Source organism: Anser brachyrhynchus (genome assembly GCF_964034855.1).
Source record: "Anser brachyrhynchus genome assembly, chromosome: 12".
Lineage (NCBI taxonomy): Eukaryota > Metazoa > Chordata > Aves > Anseriformes > Anatidae > Anser > Anser brachyrhynchus.
In genome coordinates, this window is record NC_137707.1 from 274895 (window position 1) to 296474 (window position 21580).

Sequence of the window (21580 nt, forward strand, 5' to 3'; positions counted from 1 at the left end):
TGACACACAAACACCAAGAATGTACAACAGGACACAGCATATAAGCAAACCATTTGTATAATATAGTAAATCTGAATTCTAGCATTGTCTAATTAAATTTAACCTAGAAAATCATTTGGATGGCTTAACTCTGCTTCAGGAAAACATGATACTGCCTGTTTGTCTTGGAAAGAAAAGTAACACCAAGCATGTCAGAATAATTTTGACTAGGATCATACTTTACAGAGGCTTTGATTCTTATGAACACACCATCCAATCTCTGTTCATTTTATTTTGGAAAGATTCAGGCAAACAGAATCTCCCCTCCTCCCCTCGCCCAAGATGCATAAAATGTAAAAGCAGCTTCTCAAAGTCACTGCGCATCTTCATTATCTTTGTTACCTTACTTGAAGCATGAACCATACTATGCATTAATACTAGTCTCATTTATAAGTTCCTTATAAGTTCCCTAATTTTACTGTCATTTTCACCTATGTCCTGCCTGCTCACATTCCACAGGCTGTCTATTTCACTGACATTTCATTCACCTTTTAATGGAGACATCCAGATCCTTCAGGCAGTCCACAATTGTGCTTCTATGTCGCTGTACTGCATTATGGTCTGTCTGCACAGTTTTCAACAATGATGTCAAAGCTACATATCTGGGATAAGAGCATAAAGTAAAAAAAAAAGTCAGTAAGCTTTTAATTTCTATGTACAAAAACAGCCACCCCCAATTCAATCCTCTTTTGCAACAGAACAGGGCTCTCTTGTACTCCTCAGTAACAAATGAGGATCTTCCAGGGGACTGCCTGGCACGTCTCCATAGAAGAGTTACCATACAAAACTGTAACTAACATGCCTAACAACATCCTGCTGCTTTGACGAGCACTCATCCCAGTTGCTGGGCTCATGTTAGTTGTCCAGTCTTCATGGAAGATTTTGAAAAGACAAGGCAAATAAATGTTAGACCTCCACAGATAACACAAAAATTACCACACAAATTCTCAAGGTTAGAGACTTCTACCTATGTCATGATTTGCAGTCAAAATGCCTAGAGATGGGACTTCATTCTGGCATTGCAGCAATTCCATGTCCAGTGACCAAAGCGCAATTACTTCCTGACTGCATACTGTTGGCAACAAGAAAAAACTCGCTACCTAACTTGTAAAATCTCTACTGCCCACACCGACTTGAATGTCATCAAAGACCAGCTAAGGCAAGACAGGAGATTTACAGAATACTGGAAAAAACACACTCAGATTAAGAAATCATGTTAAGAATTAGATTGTACACCCAGATTCATCAACTAAGAAGGGCAGAGCCATAGTTAAGACTTTGACAGAGAAAACATGCCAAAAAAATAGTTAGTCAGCCATATTAACCCCACTAACACTTCCAAATACACTCTCCTGAAAAACTCTGCTTCAACATAGTCTTTGTGCAATTGCTTATCACAATTTTAAACTGGGTGTAGATGGAACACACTTCATACAACTTACCTAATATTTTTGTCGTTGTTTAATAAGAAACGGCCTAGTATGTTAATGGCTAACACCTGCAGAAAGAGTTAGGGAAAGTCAGTGATCAAAAAGGCTGCTGGTCATCTTCATTGCTTCAAGATGATTTTAAAGGCAATGTGTCAAAGTTAGTACTATGCTTCTTGGCCAAAAGCATAACAAAGAACTCTGGAGCCTGACTAATCAGAGGGAAAGCCAAGACAAACACAGCACAGGCTCTATCCTGCACTCAAGGAGAAAGTCTGCAGGAAGTTTTCCTTTTAAAAAACAAACAAAAAAACCACGCCACTTTCTAAAGAGGTTACAGTCTTATCTACAGACATCTGTGGAGCTATCTTTGGGTGAAATGACTTCGCCTCATGGGTCCTCTACAGAAATTTCATTCTAATACAAGCTTAGACAAAAAGGCCATGGCAAAGGCAACTTACTCTCAGTCCACTCTCAGATTTTATGTCCATAATAGTCAGTACAGTTTCATAGAGAATGGCATTTCCCACATTTTTACTTGTTTCCGTATTAGTAGCAACCTGGAATAAAGAAACAAAAAAAGTGACTCCACTGCAAACAACGTGGATCCCCTTTGTAATGTTCTGCAGAACAGGCAGTGAAGTTGAGCAATCCCTAGCAAACACACACCACACCTATGAATGCATGCCTCTGGCAACAAGATTCACCCCAGCACGGCAGCAGCTGTATCCTCACCAGTGTTGCTGAATCCAAGTTATTAACAAATGAAAAGAGAAAGTTAGGCTGATCAACTTTGCAGACCTCACCTGTGCAAGTATATCATTCATGGCTTCACTAGAATCATCATCGTTTCGCCCTAGAATCCGTAGTAACCGCAGGATTCGCACCTGTATGATAAAATGAAGCAAAGAAAATCTCACTGGAAGAAGTGTTTTACATGAGGAGCATGAAATATGGTATATTTCCTGAGGATTGGCAAAGACGCAAAACAAGATGCTCATTTTCTATTTCAAAACAAAATGACAGAAAAAGCAAGTATCATAGAATCATTCAGGTTGGAAAAGACCTCTAAGATCATGTAGTCCGACCTTTAACCAGGTACTGACAAGTCCACTACTAAACCATGCTACTAAGTTCTACATCTACACATTTCTCGAAGACTTCAACCCTGGGCAGCCTATTCCAATGCTGTGCAACCCTTTCAGTGGTTCTATACTCAGTAAGATCTTCATGAACAGGCTAATACTGTGCTCACACTAGTCAGAACTGTTAAGAGTACATATACCCAATGCCAACTGGGCACAGCCCTGCAAGACCAACACTTGTTTCTTCTTCCTTTTGCCATAATTTAGCACAATATGATAGGCCTATTTAAACTAATTCAGATGTCTTTCACTGTGGTAGATGAAGAGCATTTGCAGAGTCAGCTCTGACATAAGGACACAACCTTAAAAATCAACACTGCTGCCCTCTGGTAACTACCTTGTCATACCTAGGTCTCAAAACACAGTGCCAGAATTAAAGCCATCAATTGCTGTTTGCATCAGTTCTTACCTGCAAAAAGGGGTCACTGATCCCAGACACATCATGCTCTGGTGAATAGCCAGACATGATAAGGTTCTTCAGAATACGAACTAATTGGGGAACAAGCTGCGAAGAAGAGAGTTGTCAGAAAGTGCACCTACTAAGTTCGTTTCTCCTTCCCCCCCTAACTTCGAAGTACAGGTCTGAGAACAAACCTCTCATTTGAGAGCAAGTCAGTCTACAGATTCTTCCTCAGAATCCAGCCTGTACATTTATAGATTATGTTACACAAATGCCTACAGCTTCACTATGGAATGACTGGAAACAGTAAAGCTGGAACCCGAGCACCATATTGCATCTTTAAAACACTAAAATGCACCAGAGCTTGACGGGCAACACCTAAAAGGTAATACCAATTTAAGGAACTCTCCTCTTCACAAAATGGGGAACTGCCACTTATTAAAATGGTGTTATTCCAAGACACTGTTTGGGGGCTTTACTACATTAGATCCCGATTCATTTTAGTGCACACATCCATGTAGTAAGCACCACCTATTTCCACAAAGCATCAGGCATAGTCAAGAGATTTGATCTTTCCAGGTACTGCTAAGATTACAGTAAAGTATTAAGGATTGTTTCAAGTTTGATACTCCATCCAATTTAGCCTCTAGAAGGAAAAGCTTTGTGATCTGCTTCCTCTACAAAACTTCCAAATAGGACAGAGTGGATTTCCCTCCAGCCTTCCCTCAGAGCTCTACACTACTTCTTCCTTGCAATTAGCTTCAGGATCAATTCTCCTCCTTTTCACCCCAAACTTCTCAACAACAGCTGCAATACTAAACTGACCAAATTGTTTGCTTCACTGCTGTTAGAAGAGTACTGCATCATAGCAGATAAACTGATTGATGTACAAAAATCATATTGATTTCCACTGTTCATATTAGAAGTTTCATCAGAACTGTGAGGGCTAAAAAAACCACAAACAAAAAAAACACCAAACTTGCAGAAGCAGCTCAGATTCCTCAGATGTTGATGACACTGGTCTCTCAGTAGCCATCTATCCCAGAGGAATAAGTAATCTTTCAAAACCTGTACACGGCTTTGAAGAAATGTTATCTATTTGCAAAAGTTTGGATCATCTCACTCCTTCCTAGGAATTTCCAACTATAGTTGCACCTCACCTGTCAGGGTAATTCTAAGGAACTGTAATAGCTATGCTCTCTCGTATCACACCCACATCCAGCAAGTAATCAGTTGAAGGCAGAACATGGCAAATAAGCCAATCGTTAAAGCATACAAGCTATAACAAAATTACTATTTATCCACAAAAAAAATCATAGTGGCTATGAATAACAACATGGTCTCAGGGACGAAACAAGCCCATTGCTAACAAGTTCTACGAAAAACCTTAAGGCTGAACAAGAGAACCTGATTTTTGATTAAACCCTGAGAGAAACCTCTCCTGGTGGATGACAGATGTAGAGCTCTACCAATTTTATTCCTTCCACAGAGTTTCTTCTACCCCTCTCAGTGCTGATATTATTAAAATAATGCAGACACTGGCTGGAGATGAAGTGACAAAATAGGCAGGTGTTACAGTGGCTGCACTAAGCGGATTTTTCATTCCTGAAGCATGGCTAGCACCAGGAAAGCATCATTCTTTCTCTCAACTCCACGCATGCATGACAACTACATTTTATCAAAAAGTCCTCTACAAAAACCTTCCCAGCAATTCATCCTTCAGACATGACAAATTTTCCCATCCGTGAGATTGATTGCTCCTGCACGCATGTGAACCTCAATGCAATCCCAAACTTGTAGCAAACTAAATTTCTGCTGTATCAGAGATTACTTATTTTAAAGTTAATCACTTTTGACAACACCAAATAAAAATGGTGCTTCAGATTTGGGACAGTATTTGCTAATAGCACAACACTATTTGTGGAGTACAACAGCTATATATGGATATAAAAAATAGGCAATGTTTTGGGGAGTTAAGTCCTGTACTTTAGTGGTGAAGTGCAAGAAGAAAGCCAGCTCAGTTTCCCTGTTCTCTTTTTATTCCTACCTTTGCTCTTCAGGAATTATGTATTCCTCTGAAAACATGCATTTCATAATACACACAAAAGGAACCATGAATTTCTTATCATCTGCCTCAGAGAAAACCAAAGGATGCTGCAACATCTTCCCTCATGACAAAGTAACAGGCAAGTGGAGTGATCTGCTGGAGCATTTCTGGGAACCCTGATTAACATTTGCTTCTAACGAGAATGTTACCAGGACTGAGGACAGGACAAACAAAGGAAAACGTTACAGCCATGGAGATCGGTTGAGGGCCTCTCACCAATCTTCTGCGGTCAAATTACACGGATGAAAAATCAGTGATGGAACTGCACCTATTCTTTGCAGCACAGTAAGCCTCTCCTGCTCCCTTTTGTGCAAAGGAATTACCCAAACCTGCCCTATGGCAGACACAAAGCCCAGTTTATGGTGAGAACGCCCACTGCTGTGTGTGCATGTGTAGAAAAATTTCCCTAGAAATCTTCAACTGAGGGCTTAAGGAAAGCAAGCTTGTGTTTGGAGAAGGCCACAACTGAGATTCAGGGCTGCCATGGGTATGGGAGTTTAGTGACAAGACAAGACCAGCACACAAAAAGCATTAGACAACTACAGCTGATCTAAGCATGTGGCATCAATCACAGATGTGGCATTAACAGGTACAGCCTCACAAGAGGCAAACAGCTACAGATTCAATGCAAGCATGCACCACCCACAAGATATAACTCTTACCTTTTCATTCTAACACACATCAGGATTCCAAACAGACAAAAGGGACAAAACAGACGAAGCAGGCATTAGAGACAGATTAATGTTATACCATTCACAGCATAAACAACCAAAGAGATAGCTAGAAAAAGGGTGTACCTCAAACCTACATTCTGTGGACTCAGCTCTTCTTTTACCAGTAAGACTAACATTTTAACTGAGCAGTTAGTAGCAGGAATGGCTACCTCCAAAGTGTTCCTAGTCCCACTTTCACTTTCAATACTGCTCTGTTGTATGCACCTGGACCAAGGGAAGATGCATGCCAAAGTGCTAAGATGCATCAAAGGATGCACTGTTTGAAATCCCTAATGATATAGACAAACCAAGGAAGTACAGTAAACTGGGCATGCAAATAAATAACCTCCCTTGAGACACTTCAGAAGAGCAATTGGACACTTCCGCTTATCAACTTCATTCAATTTCTACTTTGACCACAACTCAGAATGACAAAAATCAATGAAATTTTCAGATGTCCTTTCATTGGTAGTCTTTATTATGGCAATAATACTGTACAGCAAAGCAATGTAAGGAAGTTTGTGCTAAGAGGATAAAAAGAAGTAAACATTCCTAATCAGAGCAGGAGGAATGATGTTGACTCTCAAAACCCTCAAGTGAAAATGGAAAATGATGTAATACAGCACGCACCAGAGATGAGGTATCTACAGAACTAGAACTTTCATAGGTATTTTTGACCTGAGCTTATAAGATTGTGTAGCAGTGGTTAAGGCATTCAAGTGTCTAAGCCTTAGTTTTTCTTATTTGCTTCTTTATGTTTAATACATATGCAATTCCTGATGACACTATGAAATTAGCTACAAAGAGTTAAAAAAAACCAAACAAAACGCTAACAGAGCATCAGTCAAAGGAGAGACTGTAACTAACTTCAGGGTGAGTTTCATACTGCAAGTTCTTAAGAGTGAGGTTTTATAACTTACCCCCTTCTTGAAGGGGACTAGTGCTAGACACCCAAAATTCCCAATATTTTTCTTATTTTGATAACAAGCAGACAATACCATCTATTTCTTCACCTAAATTGTTTTAAGGATTTTATTTTAAAAAGGCGCACATTGCTTTCACTTCGGAAAATTAATAAGAAGTACTTCTCAAAAACAAAAAGCCATGAATACTAATTCTGCAATGTCATCAAATTCACACTTACCTTTCTAAAGTGTGCAAGCATGTCTGGACTTCTCTCACACATCTCCGTGAGGAGGACTACTGATGTGTGTAAAACACCTAAAAACCAGGAAAAAATATCTGCATTTTACAATTTCATTGGCTCCAGACAAGTGACAAAAATCATAAAGAAATGACAACAAATGATATAAAACATCCTCCTCTTAAATCTAACACGTCCCCAAAAGATACTTGAACTTGCAGCTGTGCCCAAGAGAAAGTCGATAGCAATGTGCTTGTCTTAGAGCAGCAGCTAAAGGTCAAAAGAGGAAACAAGCTGTCCTTGCACATTGCTTACAGAAACCTGCATATTAAATATATCGTTAGATAGTAACAAACATGCTAACAAAAGATCTGAGATGGGCAAAAACATTTTGATTGCATTCATTGTACGTGTTGGGTTCCTCATGTTTCCTGATTTCCTCTTCTGATTTGGGTACTCTAGCCAGGCTTATGTGGTCTCAGCTAGGCCTTCCTTAGAAAGTCTTCAAAACTCAGTCTGGGAGACACACAAAAAGCTAAAAACAAAACAACAACAACAACAGAAACAAACCAACCAACCAAAAAACAGAAAAAACACACACACTTTGAAGTCCCTTTAGGCAGTGTGCTGGATAAAAGTCACAAGCTTTCCCACTCCACCCACTCTGAAGTGGGTCAAAAACAGTGAAAGTGTTCTTTCATCATCCATGCCATGTAAAGTCCTGCTAATTACCAGTCATACGTCCCTGCCTTCTGAATGACATATGCTTTCGCTGCATACCAGGGGGATGAAACAAATGGAAAATACATCTCAAAAGTTCGCTCCAAACTAAAGGCTTCAGTAGCAAGTGTGGCACCTGCAAACAATGGCATAGCCTTGCTAAGCAGGCTCAGACATTACCATGGTTCTTCTCATTCAGCAAGTTTTTGGTGGCTGGCAGGAACATCTCCATAAGTTCAGGCACCTTTCGGATAACATGAACAGCACACAATGCTGCCTGTATAGGAAAAACAGTTCAGTTAGTACACAGTAAAATGACAAAGACATTTTGAGAACATCTAGCACAGTAGGAATTATCACAAATTTCATTGTATACACAGACTTGGAAAGTTTACAGTATATTTTTCCATCTCTCTGCTACAAGTGATACTAAACAGCATTACAGAAAAGAGTTCAAGAAAACTTTCACAGTTGAGAAGGAAACAAAACCAGCACTAAGCTGCAATGTAATACTTGCAGCTAAAAATTAGCTAAAAATACTAATTTATAAGTTATTCATTTCAGAAGCTATATTAACTGCAAAGCAGCCCTGTATTTAATAAGGCTACTTGAGTCTGTCTTAATGTTATGAAGGGAGAAGATAATGCATTGGAAGCAAATAACAAAATTTATGTCAAATTTATGGCTCCTTTTCTTTCCCTTGAATATCATCTCCTTCCCCACAAAACAATTTCCTCCTTCAGGTAACAGGTTCTATGAAAAAAAAAAAAACAAAAAACAACACAGTATATAACAAGCTTGCCTACTTAATCTACAGTACAGAAGCAACCGTACTCTAGAATAGAAGACACTTGTTTTTTTTTTTGCAATTGCTTGATAATCAAGTGCACTGGCTGCCTCTTCCCAGAATACAGCAATACCTCTTAGCATTGCTTTCTCTCCTAAAATCTCATTGCTGCCCCTGCGCTCCCTCCAAGACATAATAATGAAATAAATTTAAAAGAACAAGGCTGATTACATTTTGCAGATGTTTTGTCCCACTTGCTAAGGAAGTTAGACATTTTCTAATTGTTTGACCATTTCAAGTCCTTAACCTGTCGTATCTGATCTAATCTCCAGTAGTACCTAATAGGTTCAAATCTTCAGATATTAATCTGCACTATTAACAATATACTTACTAATAATGGACTTATCTGATAACATATTGAAATAAAACTAATGACTAGAAGTCTAGGGTTAATGCCTGTGAACAGGCAGGCACTTGCATTATAATCAATAACCTTAAGGTAAAGAGTACGAAATTAGAAACAAATGCCTCATCTGTTGGAGGCTTGACTTCTAGAGGCTTACACATTCCTGCTACGCAGAGACAGGGATTTGGCCTCTGCCTATCTCACACACTGGGAAATACTCAGCCAGTGCTACAAGCTGCCTAGTATTCCAGTTATAAGCAAGGTATCCCATCAAACTTGAGTTTTAATCTGTAACAAAGTATTCAAAAGTACCTTCTTCCTAAGATAGGAGTTGGAAGTTTTGAGGAGCTTTTCCACCTCTCCCGCAAGGTCTCTGCACATTTCCGAGGAGCCCATGCAGCCAAGGGTGCAGAGTGCCAGCCCCTGCACATATTGCGTGCTATGATTAAGGTCACTGTAAGGGAAAATAAAAAAACTCAATCAGCATGCAAACAGCCTGAACATGGAAAAAAGGGCATCAACTTATAGTCATTTAGCCATCTGCACACATGAAAAAGGCCTCCAAATTCTCAGCTACTTGGGAGTATGAGTTAGGAGCAACATAAGCTTGGAGTGCATGTACCATAGGGTTTTCTGTTACTTATAGGTAGAATTCTCAAAGGTAGATTTGGGTAAAACTATCAGGCGGACATAAGAGGGAAGATGACACAGAACTCCATTAAAGCTTCTACAGTAAATAAAAAACTTTGTAGTTTGCAATTTGCAAACAGAAAAGAACCTAACATCAAGCACAGCCCTGCAGTGACTTCGCAGGCTGTTCCAGTTTAACCGTGTTCCTGGACAGGCTTCAGCTTCTGTTTTTTGTTTATGCGCACATCGTTATGTAGTTTCTGTGCCTTAAGTTTTTGGTGTAGTTTGCCTTGCATGTAATGTCTTTTAATTCTAACTGCCCTTCCTCCCTCCCTTTTATTGGGCTATTAGGACTAACGAATGATGAGTTGTAAAGCTTCATATGGATCTGGTCACAAAATAAAATCTTAAAGGGTAAGAAACAATACATATGCCCTTAATATGCTAAGCTTAGCATAAACTCCTATTTCGTATTATACTAAGACTTATACACTGAGCACAAATACTAAATGCGAATCCTGTTTTTTCTGATTTACAAACCAAACAACGTATAAAAATATATGTAAAATATTCTCCACCCTGAGCTAGGAAAAAAAACAACACAAAAACAAAAAATACCATTACTCACACAGCTTATAAATAATCTATATAGTAATTTTGTTAAACAATCCTAACTCTTCATATGCCAATGGAAGATGCACATGCAGTCAATAAATGAAGCCACCTTTCAGTAGACACTATTTATGAGGTCATCCACCAATGTCACACCAAGTACAAGACAATGTGGCTTCCACATGGAAATCCCAACAGCTTTTAAAACTGATTTCTAACCACTTTTCCAAACTACTTGGTATTCATGTCACCATAGTGCCCAGGATTCATTCACAAATGATGAAAAATGAAGAAAGTAAAAATAAGTTTCCTGGTTTGGGAAGCAAGTTGGGGATTGCATGATGGGAGAGCAGGGGAAGGGAGTGGTATGTAACCAAAAGCGCACAACATGCAGAAAAGCAAGAGAGCATTCTGTTCCTAACATCAAGTTATGGCAACATGCAGATGCAAAAGCAGATAACATGCCATTAAACGTGTTGATTTTTGTTTCCTTCCTTTAACAAGTTTTTGGCAGCTATATATACTTGTGCATATAGCAAGGATGTGCTTCAAAGGTGCTCACTTGTTTGCATTGAAAATCTAGGTCTTGCTATAAGACAGTGATAAAAGCAAGACAAATAATGGTAGTTATGGAAGCCAAAGAAGAAAGTGATAGACAACCCACTGAGGTGGTGCGAAGCTGTCTATCGGTTTCATTGAGCTTCAGTCTGGCCCATTTCAAACTCACTGCACCCTTACCACGCATTTATTTCAACATAAACTATCAAAAAATGTATTAACCACAACCAAGAAAGGTGTTAACCTAGCAGCCTAGTTCTAATGGAAGAATCTCACAAGTACAACGTTCCAATGAAAAAGTATTTGACCAAATGTCTCTTTCCTGGACACTAGTAGATTCTCAGGCCCACAGCTTTGTCAAGTTTATTTTCAAGTACTTTGAGGCCACAGCCTAGTTGATCAATCTCATCAGTGCTTTACTTGCTATTACCTGAGAGGATTATGTTCTAAAAGTAAACAATAAATATAGGCACACCACACAAAACCAAGCATGCATTTGGATAAATCAGCTAGACCCCAGTTGTTCCGCTCCTGCCCCCATCCATCTTGAAAAGCAATATCTGTCATTGGAAACACATCAACTCTCATTTACTAAACTATAATAAAAAGCAATCCTGGTTTAGTAATATCTTGCTGGGAGGAAAAAAATTAAAAGAAAAAAAATCCTTATTTTCCATCCCCTCTTGCCTAATTTCAGCAAGATACCAAGCAGACTGCACATTCCAAGTTGCTGCCTTGCTTGCAAGGAAAATCATTCATCAGCACTGTTAGGTCAACCCGAAAGAAAAGGCAGCATACACAGCCTTGATCTTTGAAGTCAGAAAAAACCCAACTCTTCAGAATTCATTAAGTAAACACAACAACATGGCTGCAGAAACAGATATGATTTTGTAACACTGGATGGCCAGTCTTGTCCATAATGTTTTAGTAGCATTATAAAAAAATCAAATCAGTATATAAGAGGTGTGGGGACCTTCAGTTATGCTGCACTACTAGCTGTTTGTCTGACTCTTTCCTACTGCAAATTGGGAGAGAATTAAGTTTACAGACATGGAAGAGACTTCTTTAAAACACGAGGCTGTCTGCACTGGCCAAACAGCTTACTGTGATCATTACATATTCCTGATTTTATTTATCTTAAGATGACCTCAAGAGTAACATGTATTACCATTCTAAAACAGTAGCTACATCAAGTATGGTTTGCCCTATGTACCTCTTCAGGACCAATGCAAGTTTGTATTCTCTTCCCTCTAAGGAACCTAGAGGGAATCATCCAATTCAGTACAAAACTAGAACAGTCTTTCACAGTCAGCAGTACACAATAGATTGAAGGAACCAGTTTTGTAACACAATGGAAAAAAAAACTAAAGTACTCAAAATATCAGGGGTGTACTTTCAGATTCTGAAGCCTCAAAGCATGTGTTGATGGAGAGAGAGCTGGTACCCTTACTTCTTGATGCAATTGGTCATAAGAAGATGGACATCCTGTCTCTCATCCAGCAGCAACATGGCACCTAAATACCCAATGCGCTTGTCTGTGAATTTCTGAGAGGCAATGAGCTTGAGGCACTCCAACTGGAAGAAAAAAAAAAGAAAAAGAATTAGCTTAAACTACTACTCAGCTAGAGCAGAAAGTTTGATGTTTACTGATTTAGGTCTCTGATAATGCGTTTTAAAAATTAAACATTTTATTCTCATTTTGGTGATATGGAAAACAAGCAAACAAACAACAAAAAAAAAAGGTTGAATGACTTCCCAGCAAGGCAGCAACAAAATCAGTAGGTCCTGTATCTTGAAGTAACCAGACATTAATGACCTTCCATGACCTCAGATATACCAGACAAGTGGGGTCAGAGCACAAAAGTGAAAAATAACACATTTAGAGACAAGAGATCCATCAATTAAAAATATATAAATAATTAAAAAAGCAAAAAACAATAAAGTTCTGGAAATCCAGAGGATGGGTCATGTTTGATATGCACTGTAAATTTTTAGCACTTCAATGGATATATATCTGCCTACCAGAGAGAGGATCAACACTCTGTTAAGCTGTCAAAAACAAATTTGATGATTATACTGTAACTAAGTAGCTAGCTAGGTAAACCTTGGATACAGTCAGAGAGAGCAGTTACAGAACAGCATAAAAACTTAACTATCTGAACCTCTAAGGTTTAACTAAAATCATATGCATTGCAGCACTACAAGCTTCCCTTTTGCCACGTAGAAATGTGCCAGCTGTGTTTAAAAGCATAAAGGAGATTCCTTAGATAACATGCAAAACCATCACTTGCACTCAGCTGACTTCAGAATTTGTTAAGCAATTTTTAAGCTTTGCCTTTTCTTAAAGCACAAATACAGACTTTCTGACATGACTGCACTAAAGTATCTTTCTCTAACAGATGATTAGCCAGGTATAATCCAGTCTCTACTTTCCAGACAAAATAGCAGAAATGGCTTCTCAGAGCAAGTAAGAAACCTATCCTCTCACGAACACATCCCATAAGGCCATTTAACAGATTAGCTGGGGCAGGAAGTAATCATACACAACGGATGTACGGAAGGGATCAAAGTTTCCAAAAGGTTTGTTGTAAAGGACATGAAAGGGGCATGCATAGGCAAAAATATGAGGCAGCGTGAAAAGGTTTTCATGGACCTTAGCTACAAGGAAGCTTGAACATGGCAACAGAGCACAGGTGCGATGCAAGAAGCATACAGACATCAAGAGGGTAAAGTTGTACAGGATGCTGAAAATCTGGTAAGAAAAATTTAAACTGAAGTGGCAGAGAGAATAAATGCTATGGTCTAGCCCTAAATTCTCACAACTGCACAGAACCAGAACATACAGCTCAACTATGCAAGAGGTAGCCACACATGAACCAGCCAGCTAGTGGTTTGTGACAAGCCAGTAAGAAAAAACTTGAGAGAAACTGAGTTCAGTTTGCTAGGTTTAACTTGGCTGAAGATCTAGAATAAAAAAATACCTCTGAATAGTAACATCAGTCATCCAAAAAGAGAACTGAACTCACGTGAACAGACAAGATCAACCAGGCACAGAACACTACATATTTACCTCTTATCTTTCCAGTGTTTTCTGTAAGAAAATAACGCATCTCTGAACCAACATTCTTTCCATGGTTTACAAGATGCTGTCTTATACAAGTCTCAGCAAATAGAACTGATGGCCTCTAATCTACAGTGTAACAGCTAAGAAAGGTAGAAGACAAACAACTAAGGACAAGCAAAAGGAAACAAACGACTGCACATCAATGACTGATACTTTCAGTACTTCTGAATTTGAATGATATTAATGAAATTTACCCTGTGAAAAGCTGACAAGCTCACTTCAATTGTGTACAGATACATGCAAACTGGCTTCATTGAAGCTCTTACTAGGTTTAATTAGTGGAACAAGTCTTTATGCCACTATAACCACTTCACTCAAAGGAACAACAATTAAAGTTTGCTACATCGTTACTGTAACAGATACATCAGTAAAGCCTGATATGTAGAGAGGTATATAGCCAGACTACGACTCACAGAAGTTTTTACTGACACAGATGATCTTCAGACCAGAATTCTTTTGCAAGTGGAAATAATACATATGTATTTTTAAAGTAATTTGACCATTTGTCCAGGATGTCTGGCTGCCTGATACCTTCTAATCTTACACAAATGACTTCTGCATATGCTCAAAAGACAGTTTGCCATGTAGTGCATCCCAGCATGCACTGGCTAAATATAGCGCTCACGCCCATATTTCTGTACAAGATTTCCTGGGTCACAGTTGAGAAATCCTGTCTTGGAAAAAAGGAAGTGAATGGCTGATCTACTTCTGACACATTCTCTAACGTCTCTTTTATTACTGGTTACCTCATCCACACCACTAGCTGTATTGGGTTTAGCTGGCAAGGTTTTGGTAGCGAGGGGCTGCAGGGGTGGCCTCTGTGAGCAGTGTCCAGAAGCTGCCCCATGTTAGATAAGGGCCAGTTTCAGCTGGCTCCAAAGGACCTGCTGCTGCTCAGAGCCGAGCCAATAAGCAATGCTGTCTGAGCCTCTGTAAGAGCATATTTAAGAAAAGGAAAAGAACAAAACCTGCTGCACAACAGCAGCTGGAAGAGCAAGGAGTAAGAAGCAGCCCTGCAGCCCCCAAGGTCAGTGCAGCAGGAGGTGCTCCAGGCATGCAGCACAAGTTCCCCTGCGGCCTGTGGAGAGGCCCCTGGTGGAGCAGGCTGTCCCCCTGCACCCATAGGTCCCACACGGAGCAGATCTCCACGCTGCAGCCCGTGGAGGAGCCCCCGGTGGAGCAGGTGGATGTGGCCTGGAGGAGGCTGCGGCCCATGGAGAGCCCCGCAGGAGCAGGCCCCGGGCCGGAGCTGCAGCCCGTGGAGAGGAGCCCACGCAGGAGCAGGGGTCTGGGGGGAGCTGCCGCCCGTGGGGGACCCGTGCTGGAGCAGTTTGCTCCTGGGGGATGGACCCCGTGGTACAGAGCCATGTGGGAGCAGTTCTTGAAGAGCTGCTGCCTGTGGGAAGCCCACAGAGGATCAATTCGGGAAGGACTCCATGCTGGAGCAGGGGCAGAGAGTGGCCATGAAGGAGCAGCAGAGAAGAAGTATCAGGGACTGAACGCAGCTCCCACTCCCCGTTCCCCTGCACCTCTTGGGGGTAGGAGCTGGAAGAAGGTGGATTGGGGGAAGTTTTTTTTTTTAGTGAGTTCCGTTCCCCCCCACTCCCGCGCTCTAGTTTGTTAGTAATAGGTAATAAATTTCATTAATCTCCCTACACTGAGTCTGTTTTGCCTGCCACAATAATTGTTGAGTGATCTCCCCATCCTTATTCTCAACCCTTGAGCCCTTTCCATCCTATTTTCTCCCCCTTTCCCTTTGAGGAGGAAAAGGGAGAGCGCGGTTGTGGTGGAACTCAGCTGCCCAGCTGAGTAAAACCATCACACTAGCTGAAGTCAGATACCTGCTTTCATCTTTAAGGCAGACATTGGTCTAACAGTCTGTGGCTCTCCTGTTTTTCATCAAAACATATTTCCTACTCATTTATCCTGTCACTCTCAGAAACTTCTTGTCTATAATGCTGGACTGCCTATCTACAAGATTCTACTGCTGGAACAGCATTTGCCTTCAACAGTTTCCCAACCCAGTCAAACTTCTTGCTATTGAGAAAGAATGGAGATCATATACGCCACCTACACAACATCAGTACTTTGAAAGATTCCTTCCAGTTATAAGCACTGAGGACACGTTCTCAGCCTTGGGCCCTATAACTTCCTGAAAGTGCAAATTACAAACTGTATGAGAAACAAGGCTATAGAATGGATGATTCTGTCCCCAGAACAGTCCGCATAAATGTTTGAGATGTAGCAACACCAGCAATGAAAGATATAACCTGTTTTATCCTTTCTCCACTGAGACCAAAGAGGCAATTTACCATTACCAAAAAGCAGAAATTGAAGAATTACTAATCACCCACACACAGGATTAAATACTTGAGTAACAATGCAAAATAATTAAAATAAAATTTAAATATACTCCTAAAAACAGATTGAGTGTAAAAATTCTTGATAATGCTTATCAGTATTTTTATTATTATTATTGGAGCTCTTAGTTTCTTAACATTTTTGACAGGACGTCTCTCTCAGACCAGGGAACCCTGCCATATGTAGTACTAAGAACAGGATAATTCACTTGCTCTGACGCAACAACTCTTTATCCTGTGGGAAGAACCCAACAATATATAGTAAGAGAACTCATCTTAAACTCAAAGCACAGCCCAGACTTGCTCTTTAACAATAAGACTATTTGAAATTTGATTTCTGTGGTTTGAGTTCATTGCTTTAGTGAGACATGTGGATCAGTCAGTCCAATCGCGAATGTGTAGACTGAGGACATGAAGGTACTTTAAGGACTACAGCGATCCGCAATTTGACTGCCTTCTTACTTAGCTTGACGGAAGGCCTAGATTAGACTATGACTAACAGAATGCTTACCAACTTCTAAGAAAAATGGACTATGCCCCAAAGACTAAGCAAAGTTCAACCTGAAGAACATTTTGTAGATCAAGAATTCCATCTTCCTGTCTCCCTTTTTCAAAATCTGACTGAGAAACAGTGTGTCAAAAATAAGCCAAGAGAGTAGGAAAACCCATACTGGCTTTCTCCAAGTCACTTCAGTAAGATGGGGATAAGGAACACCGATTTCTTATTTCTGGCAACAGACCAGCTATTATCTTCCTAGAACAGATTGTTTTAGAAGTATAACAATATAGAAACTCCTTGGAAGCATCTGGTAATTTCCAGAGACAGAACTTTGACGTGCCATTTTGAACCCATCTACAAATAGCCATACTGGACTATGGTTTAAGAACTACTGCTCTGCAGAAACACGGGCAATGAGGAGCGCACAGCCTGGCAAAGTCAGACCAACCCTAAGCTTCATAACAAAATATGTAAGGACAGGTTCCAAACAGCAAATGTCTATAACACAGTCAAAACTAACTAATGCAGATTCAGAACGTGAGTGAAAACAAACATCAAAACATCTCAAAGCAAAACTGCAGCTAGGAATGCTCCAATTTAGTCAATACACCCAAAATACATAAAGCATACTGGTATACGCACATAGCACAGCAAGCATCAAAGACTAACCTACCTGTCCGAAATGTGCAGGGTATCCCAGCATGTGCATATACAGCAGCTTTGCCACATTTCTGCATCGGTATGTGTTATCTTCCTCTCGGAAGGATGATCGGATAGCAGCACACTCCTTTTGAATCATCTCACGCTCTTCTGCCTGGGTTCTTGCTGTCCGGATGGTCCGGATCAGCTCCCGCAGTCTGATGGGGGCTGGCATCCTCTGGGAGGAGCAAGAAAGATATCTGTAAGCCTTCTTCTACTGTATCTGATGACTTAATAGTTGTCTCATAGTTTAACATAAAGTTTTCTTTCATCCCCTACATTTATATAAATGAAAGAATTGAGAAAATACAGGCTGCTTCAGCAGTATGGTTAAAAGTAAACTTGAAAAACAGAAGAATTTATTGTATCTTCCAGGAATATACATTCTCGCAATGTTTTTGAAGTAGCTGTCAAGTGAACAAAAACATGACTCCTGATCTGAAACAGGCAGAAATGGTAGGCAAGGTATGCTCTCATGTTCACATCTTCTTACTCTCCCCCAGGGAAGTTGGGCTCAAAGAGAATTAATCACAAAAATCGTGACAACTTGAGACAGAAATTCTTTGCAAAAAGCAATGCTATTTATTAACTTCCACAACATTTCAGATAGGTGTTTCAAATAGCCAGGCTTCAAAAGTCCTGTGGACTTGTGTCATGCACACTTAATACTTTGAGTGGTGGAATGCAGCAGAAAAAGCTGATGGAAGAGCAATCCTATCTGTGCGGATATATTTCGGAATCAGGTTGACACTGTCCCTTTATTAGACAACAGCCAGAACAATCCTTTCTAAAACAAGCCTGTCACTGTATGAAGGAGACTGCGGAAGAAAGACGCATTCTACACGAACTTCAAGTAGTTTCACTTCACCATATGGAATAGTGATGGTCCCATCTGACCTAGAGAACAATTTATTCTCTTGAATATTCTTCAAGAGAAGAATTACTCTCAAACGGAAGCCAAACTTTAAAACTACGTTATGTACAACAGTGCTGCACACAACCTTTCAGAGGTAGCTATGCCGTCGTATTTATTTGCATAAAATCTCTTCCACTTTGCTCCCTCTTATTTTCCTAGTGATGTGTGACACTCAGTTTGAGGTTGTGGTTGCTACAAAGTGCTCAGCTGGTGTTTTTCATGTACCAGTCTATTAAATGCCCAAATCTCTTTCCTGGGTGGCAACACTCTGGTTAGAGTCCATCATTTTTAAGCCTGGATTCACCTCCTACCCCCACCCTCACCCCTCAATATACTTCTCAGATATTTTGATATAGCATGCTTTTGTTAGAAAACCGGGGAGAAATTAATAAAAAATAAAAGCACTACTGCAGACACATTCCTCTGCAGTCTACAGGTAGTAGTTTCATAATTGTTAAGATGACTTATGAGCAGGCTTATGCTGAAAGAGGTGCTCGATTCCACTCCTTCCATCGTTCTACCCACAACTTTCCTGGGACATGGCACGCCAGATAAGACAACCTGTGCATCTAAAAAACAGCTTGCTATTTTCCTTTCAACAGAAGCAATCTTCAAACAAAACAGTTTGACTTGTGCTGACACAAGGCAATGAGAAGATACAGCAACGGGAGATCTGAGATGGAGCAGGGAAGAGGTGAAGCGCTCCCTCCTGCAGTAAGCAACGCAACTGAAGCGCAGACCCACGATGAGGCTTTAGATCTTGAACTACTGTTCCTGAAAATACAGGGAACGGCTAGTACAGGTTAAAATCACGGGGGTTTTGCTTGTCAGCTTTAAGCAGAGACTTCTTTGCAAACTTTCTGAAACCCTATCATACGGTCTGCAAACAAAATTAAGTTTGGTATTATTTGCTTTGATACCACAGGTCCCGTTGCTTTCACACTACATTTGAAGGGATTATAAATTGCGCAACACTGGTTTGCCCTGCCTGTGACTTGTTAACAGCAGCGCTGTTTTCCTGGCCTGTGCCCAACAAACACCTGTGGTAGGCATGTCTATGGAGGGCTTCAGCACATCATTGTCAGTCTGGCCCTGTATGTCAAAGTAAAACAACAGACAGCCGAAATCATTTAAGCCAATGGAACAGCACCGAATGAAGATACCACACTTCCAAAGCAGACCTTTATAAGAACCTTTATTTTGCATCCTTCGCCAGTCTAAGGCAGGACTTCCTACCTCACTGAGGCAGCAGAGAAAATGAAATCAAACAGCGGCGATCTGGTATGATGTCACACTGTCCTCATCCATTCACCAAAAGAAATGTATAACCTATACTTACAAGTGCCCTTACATAAACAATCAACATACCACACTGTAAAGATTATTTTTCCTCCTCATATCACAACAGCAGTAAAACAATGAACCAGCGTTTCAGAAAGCAAAGAAACGAAGAATAAGAGTTTTACTCAGATTACAGCCAATTAAAAGGTTACCTCCTTTTTTCATCTAGTTGTGTAATATACTAATATGCTGTTACTACAGACACAGTCCAATCCAAACTATTTCCTAAGAGCAATTCTGTCTCTCACACACATCCTGCCTGATAAGGAGAGAGCGATTCAGAAGTGCTCACAAGGAGGACAGTATGAAGGGCAAAAGATGAAGCTATGATTTATTTTCCAACATTTAGAACTTCTGTATTTGTGCTGCAACTTCACAACCATACTTCTTTTTTAATCAATAATGTAGCATTTTTAAACATATCTTTCAATTATTTCCGTAAAAAGAAAAAAAAAAAAAGCTTTTTCACACTCCCATCTACAAAAAATACTCTCTCTCTCTCTCTCTCACAAGAGAGAATCACTTCACACTTACTCTTTGGGGGTTGAGCTACTTTTCTGTGCACACACTTTTTTTTAAGCATTTCAATGCATAGTAATTGCCATGCAATGTAACAGGTTGGCTTCCTCCTCCCTCCCTATAAGAAAGGCTTTTCTTACTACCAAGAAATTCTCACAACAGGCATTTTTTTTTCCACCCTCAACTGTAAGTTTAAGACTCTGTTGCATGCCAATAAACTGGGAATCTCATATAAGTTTCAGAAATTTCAGGCAAGTATATACAGCAGTTACTGCAGTCTTTAAGAGATTTAGGACATGAGAATACTTAAATTCAGAAGTATTCCAGAACAGATTAATATCTACCATTATCAACCATTCCAAAGCCTATTATAATGCTAACAAACCTTTAATGTGACACACCTTGGGTAATTCCTGCTGAATTTCTACTAAGCATGACTGTATACAAGACACAATGTGCATACACCCAAACAGTTTAAGCAACACGGTGAAGCTTACTAACAGAGTGCATGATCAAATATGTGTTGTCCTCTATTGATGCAGAACAGGGCATAAAGGGGAGATGGCAGAGAACAAGAGCCAACCATGCCAGGTAAGGCATGAAACAGATCTAACCCAGTTTCCTGTCTCAGTACGGGAAGCAGCAGGTGCATAGGGGAAGTAACAGAGAGAGGGTGTCTCCTCAATACCTTAATAGCTGCTGAATGAAAGAAACAGGGATGTCTAAGCAGAAACTTTTGTGTCCTGCTTGTTCATCTCTTCCAGCACTCAAAGATGAGCAACACATGCCCCTTGGTCATCAAGCAAAGATCCACAGCTTGCAGGGCCAGAAAAGCTAATCATCCTAAATCCAAGTCATCTGAACCAGCAAACCAAGTTTTGTGCAGGTATCACAAGACTGACAAAATGTCATTCAGAATCAGTTTTGTTCCCTCCCCCCCCCTTTCTCCCCAGACTCATTTAGCTTTTTGAGGACCATATATGTTTTTCTACTCGGAACGGTGACCCAATAAGTCACCAACAACAATTCTTGTACAATCCCAAATTCCTCTGGATGACTCCTGTCCAAGGGGCAGGCTGTAACTTAATAGTTAAGCCCACAATGCTAGGACTTGAATGTAGTAAGAAGCATGACTGCAAAACATTAGCACATATTTTGCAGGCTTGATGGAAAAAAAATAATCGGAAGAGCTAGAATGAAGCAACAAGGTTACATGGATATTCCCTCCAGGATGGAAAACACCTAATTCACACAAGATAGCAACTGCTCTGCATGTTATATATCTAATCAGCATGCACTCTCAGGCATACAGGTAAGGAGACAAAAGAAACACTACTGAGAGAGAGAGAGAGAGAGAGAGAAGACTGCTCTGGCTCCCTTTTCTTGTTCCTTTCAAGAAGTATACATAAACATCCTCTCCCTTTAGTCAAATCA

At 40.2% G+C, this 21580-nt stretch overlaps 1 protein-coding gene across 3 annotated transcripts in view; it reads right to left on the reverse strand.

Moving 5' to 3' along the window:
* AP1G1 (adaptor related protein complex 1 subunit gamma 1) overlaps positions 1 to 21580 on the reverse strand; it is a 43715-nt gene that overhangs the window by 15894 nt on the left and 6241 nt on the right. For all 3 annotated transcript variants that reach the window (XM_080552310.1, XM_080552309.1, XM_080552311.1), the window contains exons 2-11: positions 17345 to 17548; positions 12139 to 12263; positions 9201 to 9342; positions 7876 to 7972; positions 6976 to 7052; positions 3021 to 3116; positions 2273 to 2353; positions 1928 to 2026; positions 1482 to 1537; positions 528 to 641 (exon numbers count right to left, since the gene is read on the reverse strand). In XM_080552310.1, the coding sequence (XP_080408436.1) occupies positions 528 to 641; positions 1482 to 1537; positions 1928 to 2026; positions 2273 to 2353; positions 3021 to 3116; positions 6976 to 7052; positions 7876 to 7972; positions 9201 to 9342; positions 12139 to 12263; positions 17345 to 17545 (1088 nt within the window). In that variant the 5' untranslated portion in view covers positions 17546 to 17548. The remainder of the gene's footprint in view (positions 1 to 527; positions 642 to 1481; positions 1538 to 1927; positions 2027 to 2272; positions 2354 to 3020; positions 3117 to 6975; positions 7053 to 7875; positions 7973 to 9200; positions 9343 to 12138; positions 12264 to 17344; positions 17549 to 21580) is intronic.